Source organism: Marmota monax, unplaced genomic scaffold (genome assembly GCF_021218885.2).
Source record: "Marmota monax isolate L192 unplaced genomic scaffold, Marmota_monax_Labrador192_F-V1.1 WCK01_AAM20220418_F8-fsc00195, whole genome shotgun sequence".
NCBI lineage: Eukaryota > Metazoa > Chordata > Mammalia > Rodentia > Sciuridae > Marmota > Marmota monax.
This window is the reverse complement of record NW_026691979.1, coordinates 2,195,984-2,219,718: the sequence shown is the minus strand read 5'-3', so window position 1 is coordinate 2,219,718 and position 23,735 is coordinate 2,195,984. Positions and strand designations below refer to the sequence as shown.

Below are 23,735 nucleotides of genomic sequence, written 5' to 3'. Positions count from 1 at the left end.
TCACTGTCCTGCTGACATCCCTCAGGGCCCCGTGGACGTGCTCAAGCAGGGTGGCTGGCCACGTCCTCTGTGGCCCAGGCCACCTTCTGCTCCTCTCTCCAGCCTGTGTCCCGGGGAGGAGGTGTGTGGAGCCGGGAGTGAGGCCCCACCCCGCACGGTGCCTGTGTGCGAGGCCTGGTGGGGACAGGCAGAGCGCAGGGGCCACTGGCCCACTGGCCTTGGTCCCCAGCCGGGTCTCCACACTGTGGCTTCATTGTTTTGTTTAGGATTCTGAATTCCCAGAGCATCATCCATACCCAAGGTCAGATGTAAGTACCAAACATCTCCAACGCCCGGCACGCATGACTTCTCTCACCTCCCTCTCTGGGTCTTCATACGACTGCTCTTGTCACTCCGTCCTGGCCCTATGTGCCAGGCTCTCCGCTGGGTGCTCCACATGGATCCTCAAGGACACGAGCCGGCCCACGTAAAGGGAAGGAGCAGGCGCTCGGCCGAGCCCCGGGCCTGGCGCTGGCCCAGGAGGGTGGAAGCAATGCACATTCCCCACCTCCCCAGCTCTGGGCACCTCATCAGAGGGACTTGAGGTCCCCAGATCAGCCAGGGGACGGCATGCTGCCCTGCGGGCACTCCCTGGTTCTCTCACACAGTGTCCTCCAGTGCACCCACCACCCTGGCCAGGGGCTAGTTCCCACTCCTGACATGCAGCTCAACAGCCCCATCAGGAAATGAGGACATGACCTCACGGGCCCATCAAGTTAGGTGGCCCTGACACCAGCCTGCCTCCTCCTGGGTCAGCTGGGCCCATGGCCACTCCAGTTCAGCAGCTGCTCCGCCCCCCGCAGCTCAGCCCCCGCCCGCAGCCGCTCACCATGGCCCTCCCAGACCAGGGTCCACGAAGGCTGGGCCCGTGCTCCTCCTCTGGCCCACCCCCCGCACCCAGCACAGTGCCTGGCACATAGTGACCTCCTAGTGAATGCTGGACAGGTGAGTGGAGGGGCGTGTGGACAGCGAGTGCTGGACAGGTGTGTGGACGGCGAGTGCTGGACAGCAAGTGCGGAGAGAGGTGTGAATGCAAGGACATGCTGGACGGCCAATCCCCCCACTGTCTGTGGTGGTGAGACAGCCACAGCTGTGAGCTCCTAACCCGGCAACTGCCAAAATGAAGTCCATGGAAAGTTAAAGGAAAGCGTAGCCAGAGACATGGAGCATCAGGACACAGAAAATAGCTGAGAGTTAGAGAAGCAGGACCAGGGAGCGCTCAGGGTCGGGGTGCAGACGTGGAGCGCGGGCACGATCAGCAGGCTAAGGGTCATCCTCGGAGACTGATGGGCACCAGAGGGACTACAGACAGTGTGGGTACGGCCCAGAGCATCCCCACTCCCTGGCACATGCTCCTCCATCCTCACAGTGACCCTGTGTTCCAGGGTGGGGAAACCGAGGGTCAGGAGGGTGAGTGACTAGCTGAGGTGCCCCCCCCAGGAAGTGGCCACTCTGCTTCCCACAGAGACACGGATTGCACAATGTCCCTGGGCCACTCCCACACCTTGGTCCCAAAGCCACCGGCCCTGCTCTGGAACCCTGAGCCTATAGAGAAGGGGGCTGGCACTCTGTCCGGCACATAACTGGACTGGCCGTACGATCTGCATCCCTCAGATGCTACGGTACTGAGTGCTCATGCCCTCAGCCTGGCACTGGCTCTAAAGTGACAGCTTCCCAGGTTCACGGGCACCACATGACACTCAGCAGCGCTGATGAATTCAGGACTTCAGCTGTGCCTCTGGGCTCCACCAGCGTGAAGTCCAGCTGGGTCCCACTCAGCCCACCCCCTGTCACGCTGTCCCCCTCCCTGCCCAGCTCAGACCAGACGTGAGCTGAAAGCCCCCATCACTCAGGTAGCCGACGCCAGGCACAAGTCCACCCCAGGGACGTGCGGAGGCCGTTAGGCCAGACGCCCCTGGGAAAAGGCAGCTGAGCTCTGCCGCGCACAGATCAGTCCCCGTGAGGAACACTGAGCCCTGGTCAGTCCTGGAACCCAGACTCGGGTGGCCCTGCTTCCCTTCCTTTGCCCTGCCTTGTTCGTCAGTCCAGGTGTGTCTGCGACAGAGGTTTGCACTTCTGTGTGTGGAGGTGTGTGTGAAGCTGTGCCCAGACTTCCAGCTGGTAGAAGCAGACTGGTTTAAGGCACAGGAGACCTGGGGTCACACAAGCCCAAGTGAATCTCTGTGTCAGCAAGGCATCACACACACCCACAGGCTGTGAGAGTGAAGGAGCCACCCTGAAGCCACGTGACCAGCCAGGTTGAGTGTCCCACGAGATGGAGGACCCTGGTCCCCACCACCCTGTCCTCCCTGCGCCCCATGTCCCCATCCTGCAGCCTGATCAGTAGCTACTTGTGCGGTGCCCAGGCACCTGGGGCAGAGAGCTGGAGAACCACACTAAACGTTGGACTTCATCAGTCTTCACAGGGGATGGCGTGAGTTCATATCAAAGCCACACACCTGCCGGGCAGAGTGCAAGACTTCAAGGGTGGAGCTAGACGGGCCGGTTGGGGAGCGACTCCAGATCTCAGCTCTGGTGAATGGCTCCAGCCGCCACCCAGGTCTGCTCTCCCAGGTCCCTGCAGAAAGCTGGGGATCCGACTGAGCTGACCAGCCGTGACTTGGCTGCAAGCCTGGTCCACATGCAAGAGGTGACAGGGCAGCTTGTCCCCCATCAAAATCACTCCATGTGTGTGCATACAGGTACACAGCACACACATCCACACACACACAGGTACATGTGTGCACGTGTTCACATACACATGAGTGCACTTACACAGATGCACTCAAGGATAGGCGCACACGTGCACATGTAAATATGCACATACATCCACGTAAACACACAGTGCATGTGCACGCCTATTCACATATACACATGTGCTCTTACACAGGGATGCAGCCAGGGATAGATGCACGCATGCACATTTACAGATGGACACACACATCCACATGGACACACCATGCATGTGCACACATGTTCACATACACATGTGTGCACTTACACAGATGCACTCAAGGTAGGTGCATACCTGCACATGTACAGATGCACACACACATCCATGTGGACACACAGTGCACGTGCACACCTGTTCACACACGTACATGTGCACTTACATAGATGCACCCAAGGATAGGTGCACACCTGCACATGTACAGATGCACACACACACATCCATGTGGACACACAGTTCATGTGCACACGTGTTGGTCTACTCATATGTCCCATGTATGCGTGGAAGAACGTACACATGCACACACTCATGCAGGGGCTCATGTGCACGTGGCAGCCCCACCAAACCCCTCGTTCTTACACAGATGGCATGTGCCAGCGTCCTCCTGCCGCCCCTCCTCGTGGCTCCAGCTCAGCCAAGGGAGAGCTGTGGTGGCCGTCCTGGGGTCCCTTTGTGAAGGCGCCTGCCAGGCACTGAGCAATTGCTTGTTAGCCTGTCTTGCATCCTCCCAGTCAGGGAGCCTTCTCTCCAATGGAGTCCACTGGAAGAGTGGTGTTGCTGATCCACCTTTCCTAAACAGCTCTCCTAGTGGTGGGTCTTGTAGAGATGAAGACCCACGAGTCTTCCAGGACTCAGAACCCACCCACTCGTCCAGCCACATTTCCTGGGGAAGACCTGGGGCTCCCTTTGCACCGTGCAGACAGGCTTTCTTCCTCTCTGCCCTTCCGGCACTTGCTTTCTACTGGCAGGACGACCCCTTTCTCCAGGGTTCTCTGAGGTTGACAGGGGTCCGGCTCCTGCCACACGTGATTTCATCCTGCTCATCCCGGCCCTTGACTTCCCAGATCTTAAGGTTCTGAGCTGTCAACTGTGCATGGCTGTCACTGAATGTCCGCGTGACTCTCCTGACAGTCCTAAAAGTCAAGGTGAAAGGACGAGGGACACCAGGGTGCAGCAAACCTCCCTGACTGGGCTTCGCCCTGTGTTTCACATCTGTCCCATGAGGTGCAGGATCTGCCTTGTTTTCAGACAAGAAGCAAAGACACAAACTCAAGAGCCTTTCCTGCCCCGGCACAGCCATCATCTGCAGAGCCTGGCCGGTTCCAAGAGCTGCCTGTCTCTAGCTCACCATAAACCACGAAATTCAAAGCCCAAAGAAAGGGGGAAGTCACGAGTGTGTGATGTGGTGTCTGTGGGTGTGGTGCTGTGTGCCCCCATGTGTCCTGACACTGCTGCTCATGGCACCACTAGGCTGCGCTGCCTGCGCCTGGCGTGAGCACTCCATGCCATGACCCACCGTACCTTGCTCCTGCCCCAGCCCGTGTTCCTGGTATTGCCCCTTAAAATGACCCCATGGTGAAGACCTCACACTTAGGTCAGAATTCAAGACCAATTTCCTTAGGCTACAACCCTAGGAGTAGATTCATGTAGGCAAAAACCCTCAACTCTTTTTATGATGCAATTATGGGCTCTTTTTATTCCAAAATCTCTCTAAAAGTACATTATCTGTGCCTTCGTTTCACCACATCATTCCTCTGTCAAATTTGGCAATATCTGCTAAAACTACTAAAGGCAATCTCCTCTGACCCCTCAGCCTGGGTCACTTCCCATGTCCCCAAGGTTTGCCCGTGTCCCCAGCACTAACGAGTCTTTACAGCAGCATCAATGTGACAAAACACCAGAAATAGCCAAGTGCCTTTCACTGAAGACTAATCAAATAAATCAGGTTACATTTCTAAGGTGGAATAATGAGCAATTAGAGCTCAAAGCCATACCACATCCTGACATGGAACTTGAAACAATAATTCTATCACGATCTTATTGTGCAAAGCCTCAATAATCTCCATGTCCAGAAAGAAAGGACGTAATGAAACTATGACCCACGTAGGACCGGAAGGAGAAGGGCATGTCCTAACAGGAAGGTTGGAATTTTTCTTCTAGAATTTTCTTCCGATAGTAAGCAATTCCTCTTCCAGTGGTCAGCACATAAATCAGGTATAGTTTCTGCATATATTCTGGAAATATGCCAGTAAGAGGCAGGAGTCCCTGATGTTCCCTCTGCTCAGGAGAACCAGCAGCTGTGGGTTCAGAGCAGGGTTCCCAGGGCAGAGCCCCAGGAGCACCCCAAGCAAGTCACTCACCTTCCTTCAGGGTTCCCCAACCGGCCCACCCGGGAGCACCAGGGTCATTGTGTGGATGACTTGCCGAAGTGCTTAGGACCCTGGGCCACACCTGGGGCACAGGCATATCCCACGAATGTGGAACCGCCCTCCGCCTCCTGCCACAGAGCCTCAGTCTGTTGGCACAGGTTCAGCCGAGGACAGTCCCCGTGACGGCAGGATATCAGAGAGCAGCTCTCCTCTGCCGGCTACTGTCAGCTTTGACTGACGCTTTCCACCTTCTCCTCGTAGCGACGAGTACAGTTGTTTTAAACATGCTTTTTAAACTTGGTTGTGGACACTTCAGATCGGGGTGTGAGGACAGGAAGGTGAGGCTGCTCCTCGGTGCCTGGAGGAGCCCTGTGGCTCGGCCAGTCTTGGCTTCACGCACTTCACATACCGAGATTCTGTGGCCGTTTTTTAGGAAAATGTCTGCTAGGATATCCTCCTGTGAAACCTTGACGTGACTGAAGGTCACTGAAGTCCATGCGGGTTGGGGGTACTTGGGGCAGGGCCACGGTTAGGGCTCTCAGGAGAAGCTTTCTCAGCTGAGTCGCTCTGGCGGTCCTAGCAGGCAGGAATGACAGCCGTGTGCAGGAGCCGGTGAGAGCGCGCCTCGTGTTGCTGACAGACGCTTCGGTCTCTGTGTCTCTGTATGTGGATGCAGCCATCAGTATGATCCTATTAAATGCTTACTGTTGTCGTTAGCCCTGCCTGGCTCGTGCTGTACTGACTGCCTGCAGTATAGGGGGTGAGAAGAGCGTCAAGTCTGTAACCATGCAGTCGACAAAGTCTGTTTTCTTCCTAAGCTGAGTGGAGCAATTTTGTTGGCATACATCGAACAGAAGACCTGAGTTCAATAGTTCCGTAAAAGTTGGTGGGACACAGTAGCAACATGATCACACCAATGTGAATGCACTTCCACTCCGGGGTCTCACTGGGTCTAGTGCATTTCTGCATTAATTAAACCAGTGCACAATTAATTACAGAAAAGAACAGCAAACATTCCCCCTGGCTCAGTTCCCGTGTTTCAGCTCTAACACGGATGCTCTGTGTTGAATCAGGTGGAAACGGCTACGGATTCGGACACGGAGAGCCGAGGCCTGCGGGAGTACCACTCTGTTGGAGTGCAAGTAGAAGACGAAAAACGGTAACTCAGCCCTTCAGGATGAGGGTGCCCCAAGCACTGCACGTGAGCCTGGCCGCCCGCCCCAGCCCACTGCCCTCTGCAGCTCCTGCCGCTCTGGAGACAGGGCCCTGCGGCAGCCCTTTGCCATTTACCTCACTGAACACTGAGTTGTCCTGCTCCTGTGTCTTGTTCCTCGGGGGCAGGGATTGACCACAAAAAAAGGGCATAGTCCCTTAGAAGGAAGAGAAGGGGCTGAGGGTACAGCACCTGCTTCTCACCTCTTCACACGGAGTGAGATCGGGCACTGAAGACCCAAGAAGGCTGTGTGGTCTGTCACCAAGAAGTTACTGCCATTGTGCAACCAGCATCCGTGTTTGCACATGTCTAGAAGAGTGAACGCTGTCAGCTACAGGAACAGGTTGATAGAGCCACACTCACACTTCAGGGCCTGTGGGCACAGTGCTGGGCTGTGTCACCTACAGGAACAGGTTGATAGAGCCACACTCACACTTCAGGGCCTGTGGGCACAGTGCTGGGCTGTGTCACCTACAGGAACAGGTTGATAGAGCCACACTCACACTTCAGGGCCTGTGGGCACAGTGCTGGGCTGTGTCACCTACAGGAACAGGTTGATAGAGCCACACTCACACTTCAGGGCCTGTGGGCACAGTGCTGTGCTGTGTCACCTACAGGAACAGGTTGATAGAGCTCACACTCACACTTCAGGGCCTGTGGGCACAGTGCTGTGCTGTGTCACCTACAGGAACAGGTTGATAGAGCCACACTCACACTTCAGGGCCTGTGGGCACAGTGCTGGGCTGTGTCACCTACAGGAACAGGTTGATAGAGTCACACTCACACTTCAGGGCCTGTGGGCACAGTGCTAGGCTGTGTCAGCTACAGGAACAGGTTAATAGAGCCAGATCTCACACTTCAGGGCTCGTGGGCAGGGTGCTGTGCTGTGGCCCTCCACCTAGTAGGTCCTGGGTCAGGAATTTCAGAACCAAAGCTAGCACCTCCCAGTTTCTAGGTAGACCTCAAAGAGCATCTGCAAACATTCCCTGTTCCCTGTGCCTCAGGCAATGAATTAAGTGGCACCTTCACTAGCCCTAGTCCCGTAGCTGTAGTCACCAGGGTCACAGGCACACAGCCACATGGTCACATAACACACACACACACACACACTTACAAAGCACAGAGTCACATGCACACACCACAGAGATAAGCACACACACCACACATACTAGAGACACACATCTCACATCCCATACTCACTGAAGAGACATACACATGCACCACACCTGCCACGCACACCACACACTCCACACAGAGACACTCACACACACACATAGTTCTCACCCAGCCATATCTAGTCTCTCATTATGCGCTGGCTCCTGCCAATCATTTCTACAACTGGCCAGGTAGAGATCCGTGTCACAGAGATACAATGAACGTGCTCCTGAAACACCTGTCAGTAAGGCTTAGGTTTGTGATCTTGCATGTGAGAGCTGATGGGGACAAGATCGAGGTGTCCCAACAGAGGGGCCACTCAAGCCGTGGAGTGGGATCTGGAAGTCATGGACACTAGGCATGCTGCAGAATGAGGCACACAGGAGGCCCTGGGGCCTCCTCCTGCATGGAGGTGCAGGTGGAAGCCAGCAGGCTCAGGCCTATTTCTGGAACAAGGGCAGATATGGAACGTGTGACCCTCATTCTATCACCCAACACCCTTAAATCTCCATGGGCACTCCTTGGGCGTGGTGGGGTGAGGGGTGCTAGAGCCGGCCACCTGCAGGTCTCGGGGCTCTGCAGAGGTGAGACAGAAGTGCGTTGGACAGTCGGGCGCCATGGTGCCCCGGGGCCCTGCTGGGCTGGGTGTGTCCTCTGCTGTCTCGGGGAAGGCTGCCATCTGTCCCCTTCTCCCCTCCAGGCACGGGCGCTTCAAGCGCTCTAACAGCGTCACGGCTGCTGTCCAGGCCGACTTGGAGCTGGAGGGCTTCCCGGGACACATCACCATGGAGGACAAGGGCCTCCAGTTCGGCTCGTCCTTCCAGCGGCACTCGGAGCCCAGCACCCCGACGCAGTACGGGGCGGTGCGGACTGTGCGGACGCAGGGCCTCTTCAGCTACAGGGAGGACTACAGGACCCAGGTGGACACCTCCAGCCTGCCCCCGCCTGACCCGTGGCTGGAGCCCTCCCTGGAGGCCACGGACACTGGAAGGGTGTCCCCGTGCCGCAGGGACGGCTCCTGGTTTTTGAAACTGCTGCACACGGAGACAAAGAGGATGGAAGGCTGGTGCAAGGAGATGGAGGGGGAAGCGGAGGAGAACGACCTCAGCGAGGACAGTAAGTGCCGGGCCGGCCGAGCAGCAGGAAGGGGAGGGCAGGGAAAGCAGTGGCCCAGCAGGGGCCGCGAGGCTCTCATGGGGCAGTGTGTGTGTGTGTGTGTGTGTGTGCACGTGCGCATGCGTGTGCCAGGGCTGTTCTGTTTGGCTGGAAGCTTGAACCAGAGATGGTCGGTGCCGGTGCTGCTCTTGAAGGATGGTTCTCTCCCTGCTGCTTACCGATTCTGTTGAACTTGGAGAATGCTGTGACTTGACCCCGTTGATAAAAGCCTGCAGTGGGGGGCAAAGGGTCAACTCTCAGCTCCAAGGAGGGGCTCTTGCCATTGGGTTGCTGGAACTCTGATGTCCCCAGCCACGGGTCTCCAGTGCAGACCTGTCCCCAATACCCTGTGCTCACCCAGGCCTCTGCTTCCTTGGAAAGAGACAGCACCTGACTCTCAACTCATGCCCCACCCACCTCGCCTCCGTCAAAGAAACCATCCCACCCCCCACCCGCAGGGTCAGAGAGTGGCTGGGAGCAAGAGGAGGTAGGAGGGGGAGGAGAGTGGGCTGGCCGATTCAGAAGGAGACAGTGGTCGCCAGGCCTCCGCCCCATCCATAGCCCCATAAATGTCAATGAAGCTTTATTCTGACATCATTGGAACTTACGCCTTTCGGGAAATGTTCAATACATTCTGCTCTGGCTTTGAACATGGCCATTGCTATATCCGTAAGACAACAGAGAGGCACTGGCTGGGCCATTCTTCCCCACACCTCCTGAATCCTCTAATTTTGATCCCTTGCCTTGGATTATGGTTGTTTTAAAAGATCCTTTTATAAAAAGGACACCACTACGGCAGAACTTACTGAAGACTGCTGCGCACCAGGTGTGTGCGAGTGCTCACCCAGGCGCTCAGGTGCTCCTGCCCCTGAGGTGGACAGATGTCACTGCCAACACGGCAAGGCAGGCACTTGAAGCCATGCCCCAAATGCACCACTATTCTTGGAGCCAGAGCTCAGTCTTGAGTGGTGCTGTCTGGCTCAGGGCCATGCTGCTTGGCCCTCAAAGCTACTGAGTCAAAATGCTCCGTTGCCGAGACTCCCCCTCCCCCCCTCCCCCTCCGCCTCCCCCTCCCCCTGTGATGCCTCCTCCCTCCCAGGGTTCTCGGTGCACCTTCCTCTTCTTCTTCAGAAGACAAGGACCCCCTCCCTAACCACAGCTTCCTGTGATCCACCCATCTGCTCCAGAAAGTCCCACAGACTTGGGTCCCTGAGCCTGAGCCATGGGAAATGTGGAGGCGAAAGTCAGACAGCAGTTCTTTCTCGCAGTAAGGACCAAGGACTGCAGGAGGCTTCCTCGGTACTGCAGCACAGGGCGGCAGGAGGGGCTCTGGGTGATGCCAGGACCGCTGCATCTGCTGGGCCAGCTTGGCCTCCACCGGACCCAGGTCAGCAGTGGAGCCATCATCCCCGGAGGAAGTGTGCAAGCTCCCCGGGTGCTCACCGGGTGCCTGACGGGCTCTGACTGAGCCCCTACCTGCACTTGTTTCCCCAGGCGGGTTTTAACTGGTTAACGTCTTCTGGGCTCTCGGGGAGGTGCACACTCAACAAGGGTTGAAGGAAGACTCCTTGTGGGAAGCCACTCTGCAGCGAGCAGGACGCAGCACAGAACCTGACCTGGAGGAAGGCCCCGCCCAGAACCTCAACACGGGAGAAAGGAGACCAGGAGAAACTGTCCGCAGGAGTGCAAGATGCCAGCGTCGTCAGGAAGTGCAGACCCGGTGCCTAAGCCTCAGAGATGTGAGGTGTTCTTAGGTGGGGGAAATGTCCACGTGGTTTCCTGGAGCAGGTGGCTCTGTGAAGGGCTCTGAAGGACAGCAAGGTCTGCTCAAGCAGGGCAAGGCAGGACAGAAAGAGATTCAGGGACAGGCAGAGGCACAGACCTGGGGCTGGGACCTGTCGCCTGCTCTTCAAATATCGCCCTTCACCACCAACCGACAGAGAGGCTGGCTAGGTGCCTCCTCAGAGTCCATGTGGCTCCATTCGCCTGGACCAGGGAGTCCCAAAGGACTGGACAGGCCTCGGTGATGGGCGACATTGGCCCCTGAAAGGCACTGAGAGTGGGGGGTGCATGGTCACTCCAGTGGCCTGGCACACAGCACCCTGCTGGTCAGGAGCAGTCCAGGCCAGCAAGACAGACACACTCGTCACACCTGGTGGAACCACATCTTCCCAGATCCCAAGGAGTCACCCCTTGTCCTTGGGCATGGGGCTGCAGTGTCTGTGCAACCTCATTCTACAGATGTCAGGTAAGTGACCTCCGTTCTGTGGTTCTGTGCCACTGCTATCCAACTGCGGAGTATGACTGCACTGCTGTGAGCCTGGGAGACTGGGTACTCTGGGACCTCCTCCATGTCTGCAGTCTTCCACTTCAGGCCGGCAGAGGTGACAGGAGCGCGTCACATCTCTCATCGGCATGCTTAGCACGTGAGGCTGGCACAATATTAATCAAGTTCAGATATCTCCCTAATAATTTTTAGAAGGTAAGACAACCTCCAATTCTAGTCCCAATTTTAGCAATAGATAGAGTCATTGGTCTCAGCACTTTTAAAAATAAAGATTAAATTAAATGGCTTATTAAACCAAAAGTCTGATCACTAAATATTGAAATTTCCATTGCATGATATAATTCTCACCCAACTATAATTTTATGATCACAGTTCACTGAACTGATTGAAGGAATCTAGATTTGTCTAATCCTCTGTGCCTAATAAAACACCAAATGCAAACGGGTTTACATCAAGTCCTAGACTCAGGCCTCGTTGTCAGTACCCAGGGCAAGAAGTACTGAGGAGACAGGAACGTGGAGACCAGGTGCCCTCTGGTGGGTTGCCACCAGGTCCACATTCGCCCCATGCGCTGGGATCCACCACTGGCAGGGGTCCGCAGGAGGGTGAAGCGCAGCCCTCTGAACAGTGTTGCCGAGCCTCCCGTCCTGAGCAGCTCCCGCAAGGGCTAATACCCGACATGTCTGCCCAGCCGAATGTCGAGAGCCAAGAACGAGCTGAGAGGACCCTGGCACTCATTACCCAAGGCTCCTGAGACTACCAGGTGCCTCGGGAACTCAAGCCACCCCAACACCAGAGGGGGTCAGACACAGGGCACTGGGTCTCCAGGCCATCTTACGTGGGGAAGCGCAGCCGTCTCTGGAAGGGAGTGCCCAGCTGTGGTGGACATGCACACAGGGCAGACCTGAGAGGGGAGGAAGCACGCACTCGATGCAGGGTTAGCCAGGTGCACTGAAGAGGAGCCAGGCCCACACAGACGGTCCTCCCCAGCAGAACACATGGCCACGCGCACAGCCAAGATGGCCAAGCGCACAGTGTGCTTCCAGATTCCCAGGGGGCACGGAGCGCAGCCTGCGTCCACCTTGTGGATCCAGCTGTCGAAGCCCATCCCGTGACACAGCAAGCTCTGAAGATGCCCCCTGACACCCCACGACCAAGCAGCCCTGGGAAGAAGCACGCCCGGAAACCAGGAGATGAGGAGGCCTGAGGGGCAGGGGCTTCTGGGAGCAGAGAGTTTGTGAGCACAAATGGCCACTTCAAACTCTGCAGATCCTATAAAAGTCCACTTCAAACTTTGGAACATGAGAGTAGTATAAATATTGTCCTGATGCTTCATAGCAAAGTAACACAACTGGAAGAAAAATCAACTAAAAGAGCCAGTACGTCAATCAAGTCTCCGTAATCCAAGGCAGGGCTGTCTCTGTCTCTGTAAATCTCTATTCCGGGGAGCACTTGTCCTTACCACAGCTCCAGAGAGGAACCATGGCTACTTGGTGGCAAAATCAGGGAAGGACAGGGGAAAAGGAAAAGTTGGATTTTCACTTCAAACTCCCTGCCGCAGTAGGAAGCCATCTACACTATGGGTAACAGAGTCCTTCCCGAACCCCGAGCCATGGCGTTCTGCCGCAAGTGATCAGGCCGTCAGCCGCTCTGTCCAGCACTCCTGCTCTCCCCTGGCCACATCCAGTTAATACCTCTATAACACCTCTCCACTACATTAAATCAGTGCCAAGACATCGCCGTCTATTCACATTGTGCTAAAGACTGTAAATTGAAGTGCTTTCTATCAGTGCTCCAGCAGAATTCCACTGTAAGAGAAAGTCATGCTTCGAATTTTATCAACCCAACTGACTGTTTAATTACAGGCTGAAGAAGCAGGGTCCGTCAAACAAGTGCCCTACACCCTGCTTCTGCACTCGGCAGGACAACTTGACTACAGCAAGCCCCTTAAACCTTCGCCAGTTACAAACCGGAAGCTGCTCCTCTCAAGAGCAGCGATGGCCCCCGCTGGGCGCCAGCCAGGTCAGGCCGCCAGGGCTAGCTCGGTTCTATACCAGTGTGCCAAGGAAGAACAATAGGCCCTCCCCTTGCAGGCGCCACCCCCAGCCGCCTTGCTCTGCTGCTGTCTCCACATGCCTCTCCCACAGCCTCTCCAGGTACTTGGTGCAGGGTCGTCATCATGCTGGGCAGAGAATCAGAGGACAGGCAAAAGAGAAGACCAACGGGGCACCAAGGCCAGCGAGATGACAGGTCTCCATGCACTTTTCTCAAAGCCCAGGGAGTGGCATCTCCTCGAGGTCACAGGACCTCCTGGAGCCCAGATGACCTAGGAAGTGCTGACAGTGCGTTCTGCCCCGCGCTCTTCTCCGGCTCACCTCAGCACCTGCACTAGAACACTCTCCTGCCCACAGCAGGGTCCCCACAGGCAGCCCCCCTTACCCCAGGGCCCAGGAGCAGAGGCTCCAGAGCTGGCCCCTGCCTGTCCTCCAGCTTTCTCTTAAGCTGGAAGGGAGCCGGCCGTCAGTCTGTCTCCTCAGGGGCAGGAGCTCCCACAGGCAGGCGCGAGGGCTGTGCCCTGGCTGACCGGCCTGACCTGCCCTGTCTCTCACAGCTCTCGGGAAGATCAGGAGTGCCGTGGGGAGTGCCCAGCTGCTCATGTCGCAGAAGTTCCAGCAGTTCTATTGGCTGTGCCAGCAGAACATGGTGAGTGGACCTCAGGTGGCCCGTCCACCTAACAGCTGACGCATGTCCATCTACACACACTCACGGTCTCCTCATCTGCTAAAGCATCTGTGTGCAGGGGGACACTGGGTGAGTTCATGAAGAGGGGGCTGGCTGGCCCTGGTGACCTACACTCCACTCCTGGGACACAACCCTATCCCTGGGGACTCACACCTCATCCCTGGGACTCACATTCCATCCCTGGGACTCACACCTCATCCCTGGGACTCACACCTCATCACTGGGACTCACACTCCATCCCTGGGACTCACACTCAATTCCTGGGACTCACACCTCATCCCTGGGACTCACACCTCATCACTTGGACTCACACTCCATCCCTGGGACTCACACTCCATTCCTGGGACTCACATTCCATCCCTGGGACTCACACCTCATCCCTGGGACTCACACTCAATTCCTGGGACTCACACCTCATCCCTGGGACTCACACCTCATCACTTGGACTCACACTCCATCCCTGGGACTCACACTCCATTCCTGGGACTCACATTCCATCCCTGGGACTCACACCTCATCCCTGGGACTCACACTCAATTCCTGGGACTCACACCTCATCCCTGGGACTCACACCTCATCACTTGGACTCACACTCCATCCCTGGGACTCACACTCCATTCCTGGGACTCAAATTCCATCCCTGGGACTCACACCTCATCCCTGGAGACTCACACCCTATCCCTGGGACTGTCACCTCATCCCTGGGGACTCACATTCCATCTCTGGGACTCATACCTCATCCCTGGGACTCACACCTCATCCCTGGGACTCACACCTCATCACTGGGACTCACACTCCATCCCTGGGACTCACACTCCATTCCTGGGACTCACATCTCATCCCTGGGACTCACATTCCATCCCTGGGACTCACACCTCATTCCTGGGACTCACATTCCATCCCTGGGACTCACACCTCATCCCTGGGACTCACATTCCATCCCTGGGACTCACACCCTATCCCTGGGACTCACACCCTATCACTGGGAACTCACACCCCATCCCTGGAACTCACACCCCATCCCTGGGACTCACATTCCATCCCTGGGACTCACACCCCATTCCTGGGACTCACATTCCATCCCTGGGACTCACACCCTATCAGTGGGAACTCACACCCCATCCCTGGGACTCACACCCCATCCCTGGGAACTCACACCCCATCCCTGGGAACTCACACCCTATCCCTGGGACACACACCCTATCCCTGGGACACACACCCTATCCCTAGGACTCACACCCCATCCCTGGAGATTCACACCCTATCCCTGGGAACTCACACCTCATCCCTGGGAACTCACACCCCATCCCTGGGACACACACCCCATCCCTGGGACTCACACCCTATCCCTGAGACTCACACTCCATCCCTGGGGACTCACACCCTATCCCTGGGACTCATACCCTATCCCTGGGACACACACCCCATCCCTGGGAACTCACACCCCATCCCTGGGAACTCACCCCCCATCCCTGGGACACACCCCCCATCCCTGGGACTCACATCCTATCCCTGGGACTCACACTCCATCCCTGGGGACTCACACCCTATCCCTGGGACTCACACCCTATCCCTGGGACACACACCCCATCCCTGGGAACTCACACCCCATCCCTGGGAACTCACCCCCCATCCCTGGGACACACCCCCCATCCCTGGGACACACCCCCCATCCCTGGGACTCACATCCTATCCCTGGGACTCACACTCCATCCCTGGGGACTCACACCCTATCCCTGGGACTCACACCCTATCAGTGGGAACTCACACCCCATCCCTGGGACTCACACCCCATCCCTGGGAACTCACACCCCATCCCTGGGAACTCACACCCTATCCCTGGGACACACACCCTATCCCTGGGACACACACCCCATCCCTAGGACTCACACCCCATCCCTGGGACTCACACCCTATCCCTGGGACTCATACCCTATCCCTGGAGACTCACACCCTATCCCTGGGACACACACCCCATCCCTGGGAACTCACACCCCATCCCTGGGAACTCACCCCCCATCCCTGGGAACTCACACCCCATCCCTGGGAACTCACCCCCCATCCCTGGGACTCACACCCCATCCCTGGGACTCACACCCCATCCCTGGGAACTCACACCCCATCCCTGGGAACTCACACCCTATCCCTGGGACACACACCCTATCCCTGGGACACACACCCTATCCCTAGGACTCACACCCCATCCCTGGGACTCACACCCTATCCCTGGGACTCATACCCTATCCCTGGAGACTCACACCCTATCCCTGGGACTCACACCCTCTCCCTGGAGACTTACACCCTATCCCTGGGACTCACACCCTATCCCTGGGGAGTCACACTCCATCCCTGGGACACAGGCTCCATTTCTGGGACTCACACTCCTTCTTTGAGGACTCACATCCCATCTCTGGGGACTCACACCCCTTCCTGGTGCTCACACACTCAGCCTGAGGGCTCACCCCTCTGCCCTGGTGTCAGCAGGCAGCCAGGGTGGAGGCCTGAGGGGCATGTGACAGGAAGCTGGAGTCTTGGGAGTATGTGTGAGGCTGTGCCTCTGCCCCTGGGGTGTCTCCCAGAAGCCCTTAGAGGAGGAGAGGAGAGGTGAATTCCTCTGTGGCCAAGGCCTCAGTAAGGAGGACGAATCTGAGGCTGGAGTGGAGAGGCCTGCCCCACCGTGTTGGAAGAGATCAGGACGAGGTGGCAGGAACAAGTCAGCCCCCACTTGTGCAGTCACTAGCAGTCTGCAGGAACTAGATGTGTGCCTGCAGCAGCACCAAACCCGGTTCTCTTGGCAACCAAGGGAAGGAAAAGCCACACGTGTGTGACACAGTGCACACGCACAGATTGATACCTGCTCCATACACACATACACATCTGTGCACGCTTCTCCAGAGCTACCAGTGTGCCCAGCTATCAATGTACCCACGCACGCTAATCCATAGATGCTAATATATTCACGTACTCTTCCTGTTTGCACACACACCTACATACTTTTCTAACTAAATGAAGTGTTCACCTATTGTATGGTAACCAGATGAATAGTGTCCCTGACTTCCTAGGCAGCTTTGCGCTCTGCCCACTGACTTCCAGGAGGTGAGCTGGTCCTGGCAGGGCACGGTGTTCCTCTTGCGGGGTCTTGATTGCCGGCTCACCTGGAGACACTGAGTAGGACATTCCCACCAGTCAGAGGCAGGGCACCTCCAAGCTGCCCACCCCATCTTTTAATCAGGACCCTTCAGTGTGTTTTCTCTACGTTCTCCGAGTTGCCCATTAAAGTTCATCATAAGATGTAGAGTTCCCAACATGTCACCTGTGGCATTAAGTTTAGTGGACACTTAAAAAGCAGAGTGGGAGGTTTAGAGTCCTCAAAGATACAGGCTGCTGGGTAAACGCTGGCCTCCAGGTGTGTCCATCACCCCTGCCCTGTGCCCCCCACCCCCCACTATCTTTAAAGGCAGTGGCTAAGCCACCCAGGAACTTTGTGTGCTGTGCAGAGTTGGGGAGGCCCCAAGAGCCCCCAGGAGCACGTGGTTCACCCACCCCATGTAGGTCAGCATCCCCTCAGCCTGTCAAGGGCACAGTCCTCTCCCCCAGAGCAGCTTATGCCAGCCTTAAAACCACTCACCCTAATATCTTTGCTGCCTTTTGAGATTAGAAATGTCGGGTTGAGTCCCTCCTTCTCTTTGGGCTTCTATCCAGGATTAGCACAAAAGAGCTCTGAGCCCTCTTGAGGCCTGGCAGGAGAGACCCGCTGAGAGCAGAAGCAGGTGCCATCGGAGCACATGGCCCAGGTTACAGGAGCAGTGCTCGTGGCAGGCAGCTTTGGGCAGGTCGCCGAAGTCAGGACCCCAGAGAACGCCAGGACCCTCCTAGACCCTTAGGAGGAGCCCCACAAAGCAGGCACGTCTCCAGCGAGGCTGCGTAGATGACTGGAGGCTGAGCTGCCCGCCACGCAGTAAGGAACAGAGGCGCGCGGGGCATGGTCCGTGGCCGCCCTCTAGTGGTTCAAAGGAAGAACACTCACACAGCAGAAAGCAGCTCTGGATCTTGCTTGGGTGGGAAAATCCCAGGGGAAGTGGGCAGCTCTTCTGACCCTCTGCCCCTCGCTGGTAGCACAGGCTGCCATCTGCTTGCACATGACAGGAGGGATGGTGCTTCAAACGGTCATTTTGACACGACGTCAAGCCAGTTTAGAGGAACTGCAACCTGAGTATGTCGTGATCAGTGCAGACTACCAAGAGCAAGCTGAAAACTGCACCCTTTAAGCAAATTCAGATGAATGTCTGGTTGCTTAAGGCGCCAATCTGAGCTGGCCTCCCACCAAACCAGGTTGCTCTGCTTCCCGGGCAGACACCACGGGGCACTGGGCAGAGGGACACAGCCCAGGACCACCCAGGCCTGGCCTTCCAGACGAGGGACCGTGCCAGTGAGTCCCCCTGTCCCTTCAGGAGCCTTCCTCACCTGTGCTCCCTCTACTTAGGAGTAAGTCAAACACATGTTTCATCTGTAAGATGTCACGGACCCTCAGAATCTGAGCTAAGATCCTTCAGAACAAGCACCAGCAGACCTGGCTCCAGCCACCCTCCTCCCACCTACCACCTCCACCTCTAGCCCAGCAGATGAGCCAGCCCACCGTCCCTTCTGGTAGTCACTGGAGACCAGAACTTGGGCCCTGTTGTGTGTGAGCTGCAGAGGGCTCGAAAGGTTTCCTCTCTGCCCCGGCCCCAGCGTTTTCCAGGTGTAACAGGGAAGGGATCAGCTACCTGTGTCTGGACCTCCACCCCACCCAGGTGCTAAGGGGGCTTCCACCAAAGGCGGGGAGCCTCCTCAACACCTGCACCCCCAGAGCTGGGGCTCGCCTAGCTGAGTCCTTGAGTTGCACCGGGGAGGAGCAGCCCAGCACGTCCCAGGCTCTAAACTCCCCATGTGTCCACAGGACCCCAGTGCCATGCCGAGGCCCACCTCCCAGGACCTGGCCGGCTACTGGGACATGCTGCAGCTGTCCATCGAGGACGTCAGCATGAAGTTCGATGAGCTCCAGCAGCTGAAGCTCAACGACTGGAAGGTGGCAGAGTCGCCAGAGAGAAAGGTTCGTGTGCTGCACTGTCCCTGCAGGCTGTAGGGTGGCTTCCTGGCATCTAGTCCAGTATAGAAGCGTCCACTCCCACCACCATGTGGAGCCAGGTCTAGGTTAGCAGCACAGGGTGGAATCAGTCCCGTAGGTCTATGTGCACACGCGTGCATGGGTGGGACTGGTGGCTCAGGCATGTAGGTCACAGCGTGCTCCTCCTGGCACGTGGACAGCTCCAAGGCCCCGGCCGGATCCCGTGCAAGTCAGCAGTCTCACTCCTCCCAGGGATTAATCCTCCAAGCTTTTCTTGCTTAGACAGTGGTACTGTGACGATCCCTGCAGGGGAGGCTGCAGGCCCGGCTCTGTGGGCTCCTCTGCAGTGAGGCCTTTGGCTGTGTGTCTAGTTGGAGGCAAGACAGCACCTTGGGCCTCACCAGACAGATGGAGGGTGCATTCTCCATGGCTGTGTCAGCCTTAGTCCTTCAGATGGGCTGGCGATGTGACTCAAGTTACTTGAACCTGGGCCTGCTTCTTCAGGATGGAGCAGCTCCAGCAGAGCCCGGGGACGATCAGCTGGTGACGCGTACAGAGACATCCCGGCACACTTCAGGCAGGGTTCAGGTTGCTGTTTCCAGATAGATGTTGTCAATTAAAACAAAGCCACCCAGAAAGCCAATGCAGCATGCCTTGGGGAGGGGTGGAACACACAGATGAGGACAGTCAGCTGAACAATTAGAGCAAATGCATTGGGGTCCTCACTGCCATCTAAATCCCCCCAAAGGTGCCAGGGCCAGGTAGTGGGGTTCCAGGCCAGATGCCAGACATAGATGCCACCAAGGACAACAGACCAGAGCTCTCTTGTCAGATTACAGAGGGTCAGGGGTGGCATGGGTCTCGGAAGCCTCAGTGAGGTAAGCAAGTCCAGTGAGCCGTGGCCTGGGGTGAGATAAAGGAGGTACCAAGGGCTGAGCCCCGGTGGGAGGTTGTTCTAATGGAGACCAAACAGAACCTTTCTTGTATTTACTCCTCTGTAATCGAGAGCTAGCATGAGCCCATTTTCCAGGGTATTCAGAGAACAGCTCCCCAGTAAGAACCAGCTCCTGCTGAGGACACAGCGCCCCTGTGCAGACGTAAGCTGCAGGTACCCCCCAAAGAGAAGCCCTGCCCCTCTGAGTCTTCTTGCAACGGGGCCTGGCTCTGCAAGGCCTCCTGATCCCCTCCTCACCATAGCAGGCCTTGGAAAGGGGGACCACACAGGGAATGCGCTCCTCACGGGGCCATTCAGAGGCTGCCCAGAGAAGAGGGAGGAGTGGGGTCCTGTCCTGGTGCAGGAGGTACGTTTTAAACAGCTGAAGGGTCTTAATGAGGTAGCACACACAGGAACCAAGTCAGACAGCACAACAGCTCTCTCCCACCACACCCCGAGGGTCAGGCGCACAACCGTGCCACCCTTTCCCCGTGTCCACCGACGTGGCCAGAGGAGCAAGACACAGTGCTCCCCAGAGTCAGGGCGACTGTGAGGTGGAGCTGAGGGCTGGGGCCCCTCTTGTCTGTGCTCTTCCTGGAAGGAGACCCAGGAGGCAGGAGCAGGGCACACTCAGGAGGAAGTGAATCAGGCCCCAGAGGACCGGTGACCCAGGGCCCGGACAGCAGTGCTCGGTTCTGACCTCAGCTTTGACTTTTGATGCTTTTCAGGAGGAAAGAAAAGTCCCCCCTCCAATACCAAAGAAGCCCCCCAAAGGGAAATTCCCCATCACGAGAGAAAAGTCCCTGGACCTGCCCGACAGACAACGCCAGGAAGCCCGGAGGCGGCTCCTGGCGGCCAAGAGAGCGGCCTCCTTCCGACAGAACTCCGCCACGGAGCGCGCCGACAGCATCGAGATCTACATCCCCGAGGCCCAGACCCGGCTCTGAGGAGGGGCAGCCCCCTCGGCTGCTCCCCTGGACAAAATGCTTGTACAGTCTCTGCCGACCGACCGGGTAGTTGTCTCATCCCTCCACCGAGTACCCCCTTGCTGTTGTGTCCTTGGTACCACAGACACGGTGAACGCTTCCCCTGTCCTCGGTTTGCTGAGCTCTGGCAAGAATGACCTTTGCACCTGATGGGCTGGCTCCCAGCTCTGATGCTCGGCCTGGCGAGGCCTGGCTCCCTCTGGCCCTCAGAGGACATGCCTCTCGAGACGGAACCCAGCTTACACTTTGTTACTTATATTTTTATAAATCGTGTGATGACTAGGTAAGGACAACAATGACTACAAATGGGTATCTCACCACTCACGAGAGGCTGTAGACACCCGTGGAAGGTGCTACAACACCAAGCGCAGGAAAGAGACCCATTTCCCTCGCCGACCTCAGGTCACTCCCCCGAGCCCAGCTGACCTCGCCCTCACTGCCACCCCGTCCTGCTGCCACGGGCAGAAGCATAGGTTCCCCGTGTGGGTCCTTGGTGATGGGAAGGGGTCCCTCCAACCCCCAAGCTCCCCACCCTGTGTTCTCCAAAGCCCAGGAGGTTCCGAGTCTGAACTCTAGAAACGCCCGGCTCAGCACCTACACATTAAAAACTAAGCCCGACATCCCTCCCCGAGGCTGTGAGGTACAGGCAGGGACGGAGCTCAGAGAAGGCCCGAGGGAGGCAAGAAGAAGCGCCCGCTTCCGGAGACGTCATGGCATCTTTATTCCTTTGTGTCGCAAAACTCAGAGCACCCTCTTCACGTCACCACTGACACCACAAGTGATTTCTTTTACCTGTGTAGATCATTCTCAGATTGCTCTCTCAGTTGACTTTTCCAGGGTGTCCTTAAAACAAAAACAAAGTTTGCTTGTTTAAAATGACAGTTGTGATGTTGTGAAAAGTATAGGGGTATGAATGTGGGTGGTAAGTATATCGCAGTTTAACTGGTAAAGAAGAAATGTAGTTGACACTTGTATCCTTCCAGAACTCTCTTGTCCTATGCAGTATACTTCTTGCCTGTGGTAGACATGAAGAGGGAAAGGGTCATGTGTGGTGATGTCCCGCTGTGGAATTTAAGAGATGGAATTAGCTGGCAGGACTCTGATGGGCACCAGAGTGTAGCAGCAACTCTGGTCAGTGGGCCTCCGTGTGCAGCTAAATGCAGATACAGTGGTGGCCGCTGTCGCTAATGGCCTTCTGAATCCACTCGGGCGCTGTAAGTGAAGACCCATCAGAGTCCCCACTGGACCCCGACCTCAGAGCTCTCGCACTCCTCCGGGCTGCAGGCAGGATGGCCACCTAAGACGTCTCCACCCGAGCGCCCGGTCTCCTGCTCGCTGCTGTGGGGGGCACCGTGCTCAGCCATAGAGGGAGCGCTGTGGAGGCCCCCTAGCACTTTGTTTTCCCCTGACTCGCACTTTAGAGCCTGACCCTGGTGTCGCTGCGTGAGGCGGCCACACGGGCGGGGCTTCTGGAAGACTGCACTGTCCTCTTCCTGGTAGTCCACATTCCACTACGCATGGGGTTCCCTGGGCGCAGCTGATATCAAAGCATGTTGAGCTGCAGAGTTTTGCTTTTTTAAAGCTGAGTAGTTAAGAATTCCCTGTAAGAACAAAACCCTGTAAGGTGAGCCTCAGATCTGGTATATGTTTTACCAAACAGCCTTAAAATATATTTGGAAGCAAAAATCAGTACGAATGTATATCCTTGAAAAATGCAAAAAAAAAAAATTCCCTGAAATATTCTTCTATAACTGAATCCTATTTCCCCAGTGTTCAAAGCGTTTTCTACCTAAATAAATACCTAAATCCTGAACAGTGTACAATAATGATGCTTCTTCCTATATTCACTAACTCTGTTAAAAGCAAGTGTCTTTGTAAGTATTAGCCTTTTAGACTTTAAAAACCATGTGCCATCTCAGAGAAAGTGCCATTTAGAAGTAACCACAGACAAGCAGAATCGATGTGCACTCCAGATGAAGGACACTGAATGCCACCTGCAGGCCCCGCCCACCAGCATCTCCTGGAGGCCACCAGCCTTCTATCACTCAAAACACACAGAAGTGGGTCCTCGCACTAGCGGGTGACGGTCTGGCTGAGATCCCTGCTGCTATGACTCCTGCCTGAGTGAAGTGTGCCCTGGACTTGGGTTGATATCATGTTCCCTCGACTCCTTGCTACTGGATAGTCTCCAGAAGCCTTGGCCTAACATCCCCCATGGGCCAGTTGGGCTGCCACAGTGGTCAGGGGCTGGAAGAGGAGAACGTGCCCCTGTGTGGTCTTCGAGGCCCCAAAGACGAGGCCCCGGCGCACACACCTACTGCTGGGCCTGACCCGGGGTGGCCTGCTCACAGTCCCTGGTGAGTGCAGGACTCATGCAGGTGACTTTCCATCATGGACCCAGAAGAGAAGCTGTATTTGTGTGTTGTCCACATGAAGAAGTGAGACTGCTGGTGTCCCCGGAACAGAAGGCTCACAGCGTAGGGGTCCCATGGTGTCTTCCCTCCACGTTTAAGACAGTACTAAGGAAAGACTGAAGGTGGACGGAGAGCACTGCTGAGGACAGCCCGGGCCACGTTCCAGGAAGCTCACGCTCTCAGGGGCCACACGCCTCGCTCCTGGAGGGCAGCAGCCGCTGGGAGGCAGGGCGAGGAGCCCACACCAAGGCTGGTGGCGCTGCGCTGAGCCTCGGGGACTCCCAGAAACTCCAAGAGGCAAGACTCCACAGGTGGAGTAGGACCAGCAAGCAGAGGGCAAGTGCCCGTGAGTCCCCGTGTGGCCCGGGCGTCGTCAGCACAGTGGCCAACCAGTCTTCCTTAGATCACCGTCCCAAGAACGTGGGTGATGCACCTGGCCGCACGTGTGGTCCACGTTCCCAACTCCAATCCAATCCTGAAGATTTCACACATTAAAGGAAGGCATACTACCAGAAAAATGTGAGTCGCAGCCAGGTGGCCTCTTTTTCAAACTAAAACAAATGTAAACAAGATCCGTGGCCTTCACAGTAGAGGGGTCTTTCC

At 56.5% G+C, this 23,735-nt stretch overlaps 1 protein-coding gene across 5 annotated transcripts in view; it reads left to right on the top strand.

Annotated features, from left to right (window-relative positions):
- Dlgap2 (DLG associated protein 2) overlaps window positions 1–22,544 on the top strand; it is a 604,909-nt gene extending 582,365 nt beyond the window's left edge. For 4 of the 5 annotated variants that reach the window (XM_058580233.1, XM_058580237.1, XM_058580223.1 and 1 more), the window contains 6 exons: window positions 267–308; window positions 6,213–6,298; window positions 8,208–8,623; window positions 13,561–13,652; window positions 18,631–18,783; window positions 20,461–22,544. In XM_058580233.1, the coding sequence (XP_058436216.1) occupies window positions 267–308; window positions 6,213–6,298; window positions 8,208–8,623; window positions 13,561–13,652; window positions 18,631–18,783; window positions 20,461–20,679 (1,008 nt within the window). In that variant the 3' untranslated portion in view covers window positions 20,680–22,544. The remainder of the gene's footprint in view (window positions 1–266; window positions 309–6,212; window positions 6,299–8,207; window positions 8,624–13,560; window positions 13,653–18,630; window positions 18,784–20,460) is intronic. The other variant, XM_058580239.1, reaches the window with a different exon arrangement.
- Window positions 22,545–23,735: the final 1,191 nt, after the last annotated feature.